General features: G+C 39.5%; 2 protein-coding genes across 2 annotated transcripts; one reads left to right on the top strand and one right to left on the bottom strand.

Annotated features, from left to right (window-relative positions):
* The first annotated feature begins 19 nt into the window (after positions 1-19).
* noa1 (nitric oxide associated 1) lies at positions 20-6498 on the top strand. The gene is made up of 7 exons (XM_081383256.1): positions 20-1369; positions 1669-1833; positions 4342-4553; positions 4693-4824; positions 4903-5019; positions 5106-5223; positions 6100-6498. The coding sequence occupies exons 1-7, from the start codon at positions 127-129 to the stop codon at positions 6330-6332; spliced, it is 2220 nt and encodes a 739-aa protein (XP_081239382.1). The 5' UTR covers positions 20-126; the 3' UTR covers positions 6333-6498.
* Positions 6499-6521: 23 nt separating this feature from the next.
* rest (RE1-silencing transcription factor) lies at positions 6522-14660 on the bottom strand. The gene is made up of 4 exons (XM_081383255.1): positions 14475-14660; positions 11230-12167; positions 11040-11123; positions 6522-10229 (listed from the first exon to the last, which is right to left on the bottom strand). Exons 2-4 carry the CDS (start codon positions 12155-12157, stop codon positions 8236-8238), a joined length of 3006 nt encoding a protein of 1001 aa, XP_081239381.1. The 5' UTR covers positions 12158-12167; positions 14475-14660; the 3' UTR covers positions 6522-8235.
* Between the last annotated feature and the right edge of the window lie 346 nt (positions 14661-15006).

Below are 15006 nucleotides of genomic sequence, written 5' to 3'. Positions count from 1 at the left end.
TTGTCCAATTTTTTTTCCCGGTGACGTATATTGTACGCGCGGCTCTCGGAATTCTCACACATGGGTTTCGTTGTTTTCAAGGTTGTAGTAATTGAAGCGATGTGATTGTTATTTTAACATACAATAATGTACAAGTTATTGATAGCGTCGACATTCCAATTCTACACTCGTGCGTGTTTAAAACATGTTTCAAGACCGGAACATGAATGGATGTGGCGGTTTCCACGGTCATTTGTTTCCAGCTTAATATCAAAAGACTGTGTAACCCATTTGGGCACAAACCAGAGGTGCAGATCATCCAGATGTGGGGTTTCAGGTCTGAGATGTTACAGCAGTCAAAAAGGAGCTAGAGTACCAGCATCAAATCAACCGCAGGAATTATACACATTAGTTGAGCCAGAGAAACAAGAACAATTTGTGTTCCCTGACTTTGATGAACCAGTGGACAATGAAGAGGATAAACTGCCAGATCATCTTCTTTCAAATGAGCTCACGAGTAATGTAGAAACAAAGCCAGTGCATGAAAAGCCTGGCAAAGACATGCACATTAAAGGACTGGAAATGCAACTGAAGCATTTAAAGGGCTCTGCAAAGTCCGAAGTGGAGGAAAACTCATTGATTGAGTTCCACGATGAAGGATTCCCACTGGACCGACGCTCCAAATCAAAGAAGGTTAAAAAGCAGCAGAAGATCTTTGGCACTCCTGATGTGGAGGTGGCAGTCAGCGATTCCTGTTGCTCTGGCTGCGGGGCCCTCATGCACTGCACTGACCCTGAAATCCCAGGGTACCTGCCAAGTGAGAAATTCAAAGTGTTAGTTGAAGAGGACAAACTGAAGAAGGCAATATGTCAGAGATGTTTTTTAATCAATCACCACCAGAAGGCTTTGAACGTCACCATGTCCAAAGAGGAGTACAGAGCGATTGTCAAGAGAATTAAATCAGAGAAGGCTTTGGTGCTGCTGATAGTGGATCTTCTGGATCTCCCCGACTCCATCATCCCTGACCTTCCAGAGCTTGTTGGGAAGAATAAGCACATTGTTATTTTAGGAAATAAAATAGACTTGCTGCCTGGAGATGCTGAGAATTACCTGCAACGTATCAGACGTCAGCTGGCGGCATACTGTGCCGGCATGGGCATTTCTACCAGTGATAGCAAGGACATCCACCTCATCAGTGCCAAAACAGGTTATGGTATAGAAAACCTTATATCAAGACTGCAGTCAACCTGGAAGTACAATGGAGATGTGTATTTGGTCGGCACTGCTAATGCTGGCAAATCCACGCTGTTTAATACTCTACTGGAATCAGATTATTGCAAATCCAGAGCCTCAGATGTGATCCATAAAGCTACTATATCTCCATGGCCTGGTGAGATATTGCATTTGAGTTAATTGGTTGCTTTTACAGACAGATGCCATATTTATGATTACATAAGATATGTTGACTAATGCAATGTTTGCAATTCTGTTTCACAAGTATATACAGTAAGAACAGAATGTTTCAAGGCACAAAAAAGGAGAACAAATACCTTTTTAATGAATGTGCTTGACCCTTTTAGGACCTCGTTTAGTAATGCGTTGTGCATTTCTGAATGATTAAGCTGTTTAATGTATGATATTGCTTATTTAAATTGTTAAAACATATCTATCTGTCCTCTGTAAATCTAGGAACAACATTAAATCTGCTGAAGTTTCCCATCATCAACCCGACCCCCTACCGGATGTTCAGGCGGGCGGAGAGACTTAAACAGGAGTCTCTTTTGACTGAGGAGGACATGAATCCTCAAGAGCTGAAGAGAATCAAACAATTCAGCAAGCAGGGATACTTGGTTGGTGAGTTTGCAAGTTTTTTTTTTTTTTTAGGGATCCACAATATATCTGTTCCATATCAATTATTGGCTCATATTATAGACTTTTAATTCATCTCTATCGGCTGATATTGGAAATTTAACTGTGCGTGGTAATTTACACTATTTTTACATTTATAAAACCTTTGCTATCTAATGCTCAGTTAAAGTTCATCTTTAAAAACACTTAATTCATAAAATAATAAATACATGTTAAATAAAATCACAAAATTAATATAAACTTTTCATAATGTACTTTGTAAATATGCCTAAATATGCCTGGTTTTATTTGTGTACTTTTAAAGGGTCATTTCACCCATTTGAACATTGTTTTTTATTTAAAGTGGGTCATATATGTAGTCGAAATGTAAAATAATTTTTGAATTTGGTGCCTTCGTGAACGAGAAAAGACAAAAAATAACTTCAGAACGCATTTGTATGAAAGACAACAACTCCCACAATGCACCACATTGCACAGCTCCGCAAGCCACTCCCACTAATCCAGAAAGCGCATATCTGCCTATAAGAGAAATCACTCTTCCGTCTACAAGGCTAGCTACTACCAGAGCTTGAAATTCATTTCAATTTCACACAAAATGTCTAGTTAGTTGGCGAACTCATATAGTGCATTACTCCTCGTTTGTATTTCTTTCGAAAAGGTGAATTATTGCATGGTACCTGGATGTTCAGTCAGAACATATGCGGTACGAAACTAGGATAGTTCTCAACACAAACGTCCGTGTCCTCGTCTGATTCAGAGATTTCGTCCAGGAGAAATTGTCATCGTTGAAATTCTTTGCCGCAGACGGACTCTATCTCTGTGTTCGTAGCGGTTCGTAGCTGCATTGTGAGATCACCGGCGCCACCGGTCCGCCCTAACTCGAGCCAGTCCGGGCTCCTCGTCCGCGGCAGGCAGGTCTTCTGCCTCGGCTGCTCTTCGCTATAACCCGGCTTGTAAAGGTAGCCACAAACACCTGATTCAAGCATCAGACTTCCGAAATCCTCTTCTTCTATATCATATTGAGCACTCTCCTCCGTTATTGTCATAACTTTACATCTGTCTCCACAGCGCCTGTTAGCTTAGCTTCAAACAAGATGGAGGATATTGCTTTCAGTTTCAGAGAGTAAAGTCCCACCCACTGATCTGTAATAGGTCTGTAGCGTGAGCGCGCCCCACCCTGGGAAAGATGAGAAACTAGTGTCTGTAGTCTTAAAGGTCCTGTTGCATGCGATTCCATGTTTCAAACTTTAGTTAGTGTGTAATGTTGCTGTTAGAGCATAAATAATATCTGTAAAATTATAAAGCTCAAAGTTCAATGCCAAGCGAGATATTTTATTTAACAGAAGTTGACTACAAAAAACGGCTCGATTGGACTACACCCCTCTACATCCTGCATTAGTGATGTCACCAGAACCGTTTCTTGACTAACCTCCACCCACAGGAATGCTCCCTCAACTCTACTGGCAACTTGCGCACTTCTTATAACTTAGCCTACTGTGTTTACTCAGCTCTTACGGTGATTTTCTGAAGTAAAACTGACGCTTCATCTTTTGTGTGATGTACAATAAACTTTATTAAACTCATCAGTACATGTTTGATCATCATTCAGACAGCAGACTTGTAGGCTATTAATAAATAATGGATACATAGCCTACAAGCAGATGACAAATACGTTATAATAACCGTAATTAACCTACTAAACCATACCTGTTTCATCTCTATACAGCACTCTGACTCTGTAGGCATTATTGTCCGACTCGAAATGAACGCCGTTACTGAGAGTTTCTGATATTATTATCATTCCGTGAGATGAATTTTTCCTGACAGACTGAGCACGAGCTCATGAAGCTCCGCCCCCTGTGTCGTCCAGCAGCACCTCATTTGCATTTAAAGGGGACACACTGAAACGGCTCGTTTTTCTGAGCCCCAAAAAATGTCAATTTAAACATGCTGTAAAAAATTATCTGTTGGGTATTTTGAGCTCAAACTTCACATACACACTCTGGGGACATCAGAGACTTATTTTACATCTTGTGAAAAGGGGCATAGAACGGGACCTTTAACAGAAATCCCCCCCTCTAACACTTCCTCCTACAATGACGCAAAATGACGATTTTTGCGTCATTGTAGGAGGAAGTGTAAGAGGTAAATAACAGATTTCTCCCATCTCAGGGGAAAATGAGAGAGTGTTGCACGACCATTCAATAGTATGACTGGGTTTCTAACAATGCAAAGCTTAATGCAAATGGGTGAAGTGTCCCTTTAATGTTTAAATGTATAATTATTTAGGTAAAATAATATAGATTATAGATCATATATTTCTCATTATAGTGCAAGTTTTAAGCTCTGAAGGAAAGGAAAATGTGATATGTGATATATATATATATATATATATATATATATATATATATATATATATATATATATATATATATATATATAGATTTTAAGTTGGAGGCAACTTCATTTTATGTATTTTTTATATTTTTTTAGGTCATATTGGGAGGACATTCCGAACAAATCAGTCATTCAAGAAAGACCTTGTGGAGTTTGATCCTGACAGTCTGAGCTTTGGAGAAGACGCGGAGGAAGGTGTTAAACAGAATCCGTCCTTGGACTCCTCCACAGACGCAGAGCTCACCTACAATGAAATCAAAGATGCACACTGGTTCTATGACACCCCAGGCATCATGAAAGAACATGACGTGAGTCTCTCCATTCAAACTGTACTCACATAATGTGATGTAATTATGTTAATAACTGCAATAATTTCTCTGTTCCCTTATTTTAAAACATCTATCATTATGAATCACAAGGGGTTTTAATCAAAATGCAACTTTCCAGGTGCTCAGCCTGTTGAATGAGCAGGAAGTGAAGCTGGTGGTTCCTGCACATGCCATTACACCGAGAACGTATCTAATGAACCCTGGTATGGTTTTGTTTTTGGGGGCTTTGGCACGCATTGATTATTTGGAGGTAAGAGTCTGTTTGACTTAGGAATACTGAATGTTTTGCTGCATCTACAAGATCTCAATGTTCTGTTACTCTCTCTAGGGGAAAAGCTCTTGCTGGTTGACAGTTGTTGCCTCATCTCACATCCCGATTCACATCACCAATTTGGACAAGGCTGATGCAGTCTACCAGAAACATGCTGGGAATACCCTTCTTGCAGTATGTGTATACTGTATATATATTTATGTGTGTGTGCTTTATCAGTAAAATTAATTCTACATGATACTCCATTGTTTTGTGATAAGGTCCCATCTGGTGGTGAGGAGCGCATGAAAACTTTTCCACCACTTATTGCTCAAGACTTTGAACTCAAGGGGCAGGGCAGCAACACCGCAATTACTGACATCAAGATCTCATCAGCAGGTGATTTTCTGAATTTTCAAGCAGAAAAGCAGGCTAAGCAATGTGTTGAATAAATCTTGTGATTCTTTCAAATTCTTTCGATCCTGGTGCCTGCTGCCTTTCCAGGTTATGCTGGATGTCTATATTGAAATGCTTGTTTAGATGAGACACAAATCTGAAATTTGATTATAACTTTTTTACAATATCTTTTTACTTTTCCAATATGTACTTTTCCACAATAAAGTTAAAAAAATTCCACAAAAATTATATTTTTTTAAATGTGCTTGGTTAAACCAAGACCTTCTTTGAATTACCAGGGTTTTTTAATGGTACTCATATGGTATATTTGTGATACTAATACCACTACAGTACTTTTGTAAGGGTTTATAGTAAGTCTTTTAACCAAACCACATGGTCAAGTCTTAAAGTCCCCCTGTAGTCAATCATTTAAAACTCCTCTTTGATCATCAAAACGCTTATTTCAATGTTTTGTCCTGTGAAAATAATTCCGTCATACCTTAAAATAACTTGAATGTAACTCTACACCATTTTTCATTTAGTCTACACACGGCTCCTTAAATATGCAAATTAGCCCCGCCTCCACTCACTCACAGCAGCTCTGGCCTCCTGATCCACATAGAGAGCAGGGACGACTTCAAACCGCGTTTTTGAGACTGTCTTTGGTTCACTGCAGTTTTAAGGAGAAAATACTCAGCAATGGTGTTTACTTGTGCTTTAAGACAAACCATGTGCAAATTCATATTTAAAACACCACATAGACATATAAACAACATTAAAAAGTTGATTTTCACCACAGGGGGCCAGGCCCCTTAAAAAAATACATTTTAAATATATTTGAAGAAACTTTAATTTGTAATAATTCTTGTTGTTTCTTAGGCTGGGTTGCTGTGACAGCAGCTGAAGGAGATCAGCTGTTTTTCAGGACTCACGCCCCTGAAGCAGCAGGACTTTGTTTGCGCACCCCGCCTTTGCTACCCCACATTGTGAATCGGAAAGGACAGCGAATCAACAAGTCTCCCGCTTACCAGACTAGAAAGCCACAGGCACTGGTGGACATCGGTCTGTCTGTGAAAGCAGCCGAGAGACTCAACGTGAGAAGGAAAAAATGAAGAACAACATATTTAAGTGCTGCTGAAGTGCAAATTACTTTTCAAAATATTGTTGTTCTGATTCAACAATGTATTGCTTGTATGCTACATATTTTTATACTAAATGTTTATGAATTTACCTGACAATGAAATGTATTTATATATTCTGCCATTAAAAATGTCTTTTAAATAAATAAAAAAACATAAAACTGTGGCAAGAGTTTTTATTTTATTGAAACATCTTCTGCTAAGCATACAGGTCACATAGCAAACTGTTTTTGCAGATCATTCATAAAAAGTCAAATCAAGGGGACAACTTTATATAATATTTCAACTGATATAATTTGACTGCTATTGCTACGAAATGAAAAAGACAGTCAAATACTTGATTACAAAGACGTGTAAATGACAACAATCCAAGTTGTGAATTGGCAACATGCTATTCTAAAAAAAAAAAAAAAAAAATGCAGTGCTTAACAAATAATAATAATAAAAAAAAATTTACAGTGATAAAGTATCCAACCGTCCAAGAGTTTTTCAGGGGCCCTGTGGATGGTTTTCAAGGAGCAACACACCTCCGTCTGAGGCCTGGGATTTTGCCCATAAAACTCTACCAACTACATCTTGCTTTGGTTATATATCCAAAAATTCAATATTGCACTTAATGCACTAAAGGCAATTTATTTCTATAACTATTCTCTTACCATTTTTTTTCTCCTTTTTAGACAATGACATGGCACATTTAAAGGTTTGTGACAACATTCACACTCATAAAAAAAAAAAAAAGAAAGAAAGTCATATGATTAGATAAACTTTGGATAAACATTTCTGATGCAGATAAAAATTTGATATGGAAGGGAATGTTTTACAGAGAAAAGACAAGACATTCATTCTTCTGATGGTAAATAAGATCTACATGTCTGAGAAATGAATTAAAATGCTCAAATTGATTGTCTGAGGCACTGAAGAGCAAGTAAAGAACAGAAATATGTACAGTTTATATACAGACAAAAGCAACAAAATCTTTGGACTGAGGATGAAATTGAAGCATTACCAGAAAAAAGACGCAAGAAAAAAAAAATATACAAACGCAAGTGTAAAAATCTTTGAAAGAAAATATACAATGAAAGAAAATAACCTACCACTATTCAAACATTACAATCTACACACTACTTTCCTCAAAAGGCAGAGCAGCCTAATCAAAGAAAGACCTCTAGGAAGTGTACAGAAATGTTTTTTTGTGTTTAAATGAAATGTTCAGCTTATGTGAAACAGAGCCTCAAAGGTAAGATTATGGTTAGTTGTCAAGTGCTCTCTAAACTGTAAAAGGGAACAAAGAAACAGTTGAATACAATGACATTAGCCAGCTTTAAACACACTCCGTCTCTTGCTGCCCAGAGATGGAGGCGCTTCAGTGGAGTGGAACAGCACAAAGACGCTGAAAACCCCATTATCTTCAGGGCTATTCAGTGCTGGACCACCTGGGTCTGGCTAATCTGAGCTCTCTGCAGGGATGGAGGGACAAAGTTTACTTGTTTTCAGAGCAGCCCTCCTTTTTTGTTGTCCGAGTAGTGTGTCAAAAAAAACGCGGGAAAAAACGATGACCATTTCGTCATGGCGCACATGACTAAGCGAAGATTCAGTTAGTTTGGAATACATTAGACAATAGGATCCTACCACAAGGATTGTAATCTCGAATTGAAGGAATACTACAGTAAGAAATCTATTAGTTTGACATTTCATGTTGCATCATGTCATGGCAAGCTAAAAACTAGAAAGCAATGATGTGGGCGTCTGTCATGAGCCGTAAAGCCAACAAGAACAGACAGGAACCTCATTTTTTTTACAACCTGAACAAGCTTTGTTCAGTTCGGATATCTCTGAGAACCTCATAAACTGTCTTGGACATAAACAAAAATACTCCTCACTTGTCACCCTGAGCTGCCCCCTCCAAGTAGTACACATTTACTAAATGGCGGTTCAAGTGGCGACGATAGTCCATCTCTAAAGAAAACGTACGGTCACAGAAGATACACGTGTGACTGAGCAGTTTGGTTGAAGATGGGAGCTCTTCTGTTGGAGTCTCTGGAAGTTTCTCTCCACTCTCGGTGGCAGCAGCCAGTCCGTTAAGACCGGAGTCGTAGCTTCCTTCAGAGGCACTATCGCTGATATCACTTCCCCCATCATTACTGTGGATACCCTCGTCATCCTCTGCATCCGTGGATTTGTGACCTGGCGGACCAGGAAGTTCGAGAGATGAGCTGAAAACAGGCTGCTGTTGGCTGAAACCTGGAGAGCTCTCGCTGTCAGTAGGTGACGGCATCTCACTTCCACTGTCTACTTCTGGAATTTCTTTTGGTTCATGTGAGATCTTGTTCTCGGTTTCTTTAGGTTGTTCTGAGGGAGGATCTTGGGGTTGGCACGAGACTGTGGGTTCCTCTGAAACAGCAGCGGTCTCTTTGTGATTTCTATCATCTTGATTGGTCACATCAGTAGGTGTCTGCTCGTCTGGTTGGGTAAGCACCTTCAGTGTTTCTGTGGTGAGCCCTTTTTCAGCTTCTGGAGGACTTAGCTTCTCTGGGACTTCATTGGTCTTCTCGGTTTCAATGACACAACTCTCAGGTTTGTTTGTACTTGCTTCAGCATTCTTGGTTTTGCTCTTCATGGCCTGTAGAACCTCAGGTATGGTGCGATTTCTCTCTGGAGCACCAGAACTTGTTGATGGCTTGGCTGTATCTTTCTTTGTGCGCTTGACCCGTTTTGAAGGGCAGGTTGGTTCTGAAGAATCAGTCGCTAGTACATCCATGTTCTCTGCTTTTCTTTTGACTGGTTTAGTCCTGCCTTCTTTCATTGCCTCTTTACTCTGGGTATCACTGTTGACCTTTGACAATTTTGTCTGCCTCTTGCATGGCTTCTTGGTTGGAGATTTCCTGCAATCCTTTGCACTTTCTTTCTCTTCGGTCTCCTTCACTTTATCATTCAGCAATCTGTTTTCCTTTTGTAGCCGCTCTCTTTCTTCCTTGTCTTTGTGCTGCTGCTGTTTATCTACAAGGTCTTTTTCCACTCTTTCTTTTTCCAAATCCACCCTTTGCTCTTCAACAATGGGTTGAGGTTTTGCAATAACTTCATTGGCGGTCTCCTTTAATGGCTTCTCTTTCTTAGGACGTCCTTTCATTACTTTCTCCACAGATTTGATTGATTTCTCTACCTTCTTCAACTCCTTTTTATTAACTTGTTTGTTATTGCAGCCCTCTGTTTGTGTCGAAGCAAGGTCCACAACTTTCACCAAAGTCTTTCCTTTAACCTTCTTACCGGTTTTGTCTTTCCCCTCATTTTTCGCCATGGCCTTTTTCTCTGCAGTTTTCTCATTGGGTTGCTGGCTTGGCTTTCCAGATTTTTCTTTCACGATGATATCAAGATTTTTCTTCGAGGTCTTGCCAGTCAGCTCAGTCTCCACAGCAGAGGTGGGTTTACTAGATTTCTTTATGGAGAGGTTGATGGGGCCTGATTCAACGTCATCCAATTCTCCCAACTGCTTTTCCTCACTTTGTCTTGTTCCAGCATGTTCTGTCGCAAGCTCATTTGGAGAAACATCCTCGCCGTCAGTCCTTTTGACACGCAGTCTTACCTTTGACACGTCCATCGAGATATCAGTGCATCCTGGGTGTCTGGACTTGATGTGATACTGTAAGTTGCACTTCTTGGACGCAGCATACTTGCAGACTGGACAAAGAAACTGGCGAGGGTTGACATGGAGCTCAACATGCTTTTTAAAGTTGCTGCGGTCGGCTGTCTTGTATTGGCAGTAAGGGCAGCTTAGGGGCTTGGGTCCATTGTGGACCTGTCTGGCATGGCGGGTCACCTCGTGCTGGTTGGCTGCCAGGTAGCTGCAGTTGTCACATTTGAAAGGCCTCTCACCTATTGTGGACAGACCATAAGGAGAAGGTCAAGACAGAACAATCAGTCTTTTATTTCAGCATTTTAAAGAGAAACACAGACGCAAGTCTCATGCGGGGAATACAGATAAAAGACGGGCAAACACATCACAATACGGAATCACATTCTAATTCACTCTGTATACCACAAACCGTGTACCATTTTATCCAAAGCCATCTGGCTCCACGGAGAGCAACAAAAGAGAGAAACATCATTGACAAGATCAAAACACAAGCCTTGAGTCATAGCTGATTAACAGCACATTTGCTTTGTCCCAAAACCCAGAGAACTCCCTCACAAGTCTACACACAATCTCCATGACTAAGATTTAATTCACATGATTTTTCCCAAACATGGAAACCACAGTTTTAAATCCTTCACAATACTTTTCAGAGAATGCATCCCAGAATGCACTGTGACAGGTTCAATGAAAAAACAAATCCAAGATGAATTGGCAATTGTGTCAAATTATTAACATTTTATTTAACAACAATACTTATTTTTATAAATAATGAATCAGTGTAATTAAAATGATTTAGCTAATTTCTAATATTTGTAATTGATAGATTTGTGCATTGTGTATTTTTATTCTATTAAAATATACTGTTAGCTGTTATTGGCTAAATCTATTTAAATATATTGGAACAAGACAGCTCAGAAGGTTTTGGAACAGAGTTATTAAATCAAAATGTGGACTGGAATTTAACAAACTAGCTTATAAATCCTAAAATATAACTATATACAGATCAATTTTAGAACAAGAATGTTTCAAAAGACAGACAAACGACTCACCTGAATGGGTTCTCATGTGTCTGGTCAGATGAGTTTTTTGGGAACTGGAGTACTCACAGTATATGCACTGGAACGGACGCTCACCTAAAAGAAAAATCACGTAAAATCAAGTGTTTGATTTTTCATACATTTCTGATCATATAAAAGGACACTGAAACGTGAACTCAAAACCTTTCGATTTTAAACGCACCAGTGTGGGTCCGGATGTGCTGTATGTAGTTATTTTTGCGGTCAGAAAAATATGAACACTGGTTGCAAGTGAAAAGCTTGCTGGGAAAGTGGTTCCTCAGATGTTTCTTCCAGTGGTACTGACTGATGGTGGTATAAGCACAAATGGTGCACTTGAAAACTCTCTGATCTTCACCCTCCTTAGTATGATGTTTAAGGTGAGCCATGTAGTGGTCATAACGGTTGGTGTTGTATCCACAGCGCTCACAGCGGATCACACCTTTGGAGTTACTCAAACTTTCACTATTCTCTGGGTTCGGTGTCTGAGATTGTCCTGACTCACTGGCCAGATCGTCGTCAGAGTCAGCCGCACCATTTACCACATTCATTTTCTTGGCGCTGTGAATGCGGATATGGTGAATAAAGTCCTCCTCGTTCTCGGCCTGGTACTGGCAAGGTTTACAAAAGAAGGGCTTCTTCTTCTTTTTGTTGGATTCGAAGATGACGACCGGGGTACGCTTACGTTTTTCCACCGGCGAGGACTCAGATGGGGCCTTTTCGGATGGGTTCGAGAGATCTTCTGCTCGCCCCATTTCAACTTGTTCCAGCGCTCTTTCTGTAACATCTACCTCAACCCGAGTGGCCTGCTCCGCGTACGTGTCCTCGGACATCTCCGAATTGTCAAGGCTGTATCTGATAACTCCCTCTTCCTCACTGTCAGAGTAGTTGTTGCATCCAACAGTCTTGAGTTCAACCATTTGTTTCTCTTCTGCATTGTAGTCTGAGGAAGACGCCTCTGATGATACCACTACGTTAGCGAGCATCACTAGCTGAGGGGCGGCCACATCATTCCGAGGCAGCTCAGGAAGGTCGTGGCCCACCTCCGGTAGTGGGATGCCTCCAGGCATGAAGATACCAGCAGTAGCAGGATACACCATCTGAGCAGACATGCTCAACCAGCTGAAATGTAAATAGAAACATTGATTTTAGATAACACAATCAGAAAATACAATCAGTAACTTAATTGTAAAAATGGCATAATTGTATTATCATCTTAAATCTTATAAACAAATTATGTGTATGTGAAATGAAAGAAGTAGTTTGAAATGAATTTGAGAACTGTGATCTTTTGAGAGCAAGTCATCTGACTATGACAAAACAAACACTGCGATTTCATTTAAGTTAAATAAGGGTCAATGATTTGACCTTTCTGAGATGAGAGTCTTAGTTGAGTCATTATCTGATTGATTAATCAATGAAAAAGCAGATTGTTTGATTTCATGCACCCAAACACATTTAAAAAGAAGCAAACAAAGCCTAAATCAACACAAATCTATAAGAGCCAATAAATTACACTGTTCTTTCTTGTATGAAGTCCACTAATAAGCAGCTTTAACTCTGGGTTATTTTAGGGAATTACAGCAGACAAGTGCCTATGTTACAACAGCTCCAACAATCCCGACCATGTATGGTAATGTTCCTCAAAAGTAATGATTCAATTCTTACGGCATTACCTGTTTAAGATGCAATCTAGGACAATCATGACATATATTCAGAACAACAATAACAAAACACATCAATGTTTATTGATTTGCATTATTTCAATTAAAACTTTAAGTATAGTTTAGTTTACTTTACTGTCCACTAGGAAACAAGTGAAGTCAAGTCACTTTTATTTATATAGCGCTTTGTACAATACAGATTGTATCAAAGTAGCTTCACATTGATCATTTCCCCCAAAAAAACTTGCATTTTTGTGCACAATATGGAAAAGCAAAGTGTATTAAAAACTGCAATTCAGACATTTATTTCAACCCAAAATATGTTTGGCCTATTTTATGTACCATATTTCAAATATTTCAAATGTTATAGCCTAATATAGTAACTTAAAACAAAATACTATTAAAACGAATTACCATGTACGCAGGGTACTCAATGTTTTACACTATTACTCATGTAATAGTATATCATTTCTAAATACTACAGGCTATAACTGATTACATACAATTACATGATACATACCATTAAGAGACACTATGTGTGTGTGTGTGTGTGTGTGTGTGTGTGTGTGTGTTTGTGTGTGTGTGTGTGAGAGAGAGAGAGAGAGAGAGAGAGAGAGAGAGAGAGAGAGAGAGAGAGAGAGAGAAGAGAGAGAGATGTTTAAAAACACTCAATGCTACATACAAAATATGATTTTAAAAAAATGTTGTTTTTTGAGTGTTGACAAAACAAAAATAACTAAAATTTTCCAGTTAAAGTTTAATTAAATCTGTTCTATTGTAAAAAAAAAAAATATATATGGTCATGGCAAACAGAGTCAAGCATGTGTGATGAGGGCCTGTGAGCTTGCTTTGCATGCTCAGAAATGTGTGTTCGGCCATTTTAAAACAGCACCACCAACTTCAGCCAGCGGAGGAGGAAAAAAATACAGACGATGTGTGAACTGAAGCAGCTTTACATGAAAGTTAACTGAGATCAACTCATTTAATCAGCAAAACACTAAACGTTTAGTGCTAATATGCGCAATCGAGCTTTAAGTGAAAAGATACAGTGACTGTGTTCAATCAAAACAAGGAGTGAAAAACTTTGACCTTGTTGGACAGCTCCAAGCACGACCCATCTGAATCAGACGAAGAGCGAGCTCCAATTTACACGAAATGTTACAGGCATAACAATCAAAATTCACTCACTAAATAAAGTCTAAAATCAAATGAAGTCGCATTTCACGGAAATATTGGTGATTTTCGAATAAACAAAACAAAGACACCAAAAAAGATGATGTGATTTACTGTAAAAGTGAAAGGATTGTCATTTTCCAGCTGGAAAAATAGTGGAGAATACAAATCTAGTCAATCTGACAACAAAAGTTGCATTACGAACCTTCAATAAGAAGGGGAAAAAAATTACTTTTCCGGAAACTGCATGCATGCAACAACAACAGCACACACACACACACAACCCGACAAAGTTACACTTTTTATTCAACATAGTCGATCGCAGATCATGGTGAGGTTTTTGTTTCATTTCTCATTACTTTTACGCATTTTTTCACTTTTAATTTGGTCAGCGGGAGTGTGTTAGCCGTGGTCCTGATCTGATCTCTCTCCGTGCTGAAATCAGCCCTGGACAGCGCCTCTCCCTTTCAATGCAACCCTCCATTTTCACTCCACTTACTCAAACTTAGTTGGGCTCGTGCGCGACACAAAACAACACAAAACCACACCCTAATGAGCACGAAACCCCACGGAACCAAGCCCGCGTACTCACCGGAGACGTTCACTCGTTGTTCGGCGATGTTCTTCCAGAAGCAAGTTTCGGGAGAAGTTATTTCCAAACTCTCAAATCGGTCGAGGAAGTGCACGAGACTCACGCATTCCAACACATCGCTCTCGCGCAGCGATCGCTGGGGATGTGTGACGTCAGCGCGCTCGCTCACACACAGGGCGCGCTCATGTTCTCGAGCTCTCGAAGTTTGTTTTTGTAGTGTGGGCAGAGAGTGACAGACTGGTTTGAACAAATAAACCAAAATATTGCGAAGATATTTTGAATGGGTCTGAACTGTATAGCAGTAGGTCAACAGTGTACAAGGCAAGGTTACTTTTTGTGTTGGTATTTTTACAGGGTGATATTAGGCAGCTGAACTCAGAGGATTAATACAAGTGCTAGACAAACAACTAAAGATAGGTGGAGGGTTCTGTTTATTTTCCATGGTTTTGTCCACACTTTTATCCCTTTTGGTGCTTTGGACACATTTTAACCATATTAAAAGTCGTGAAATGTATTTTAGAACAACTTAACT

The sequence above is a fragment of the Scardinius erythrophthalmus genome (assembly GCF_964197995.2).
Source record: "Scardinius erythrophthalmus genome assembly, chromosome: 13".
NCBI classification, from domain to species: Eukaryota; Metazoa; Chordata; class Actinopteri; order Cypriniformes; family Leuciscidae; genus Scardinius; species Scardinius erythrophthalmus.
The sequence above is the reverse complement of the archived record's forward strand: the minus strand, read 5'-3'. Positions and strand labels throughout refer to the sequence as shown.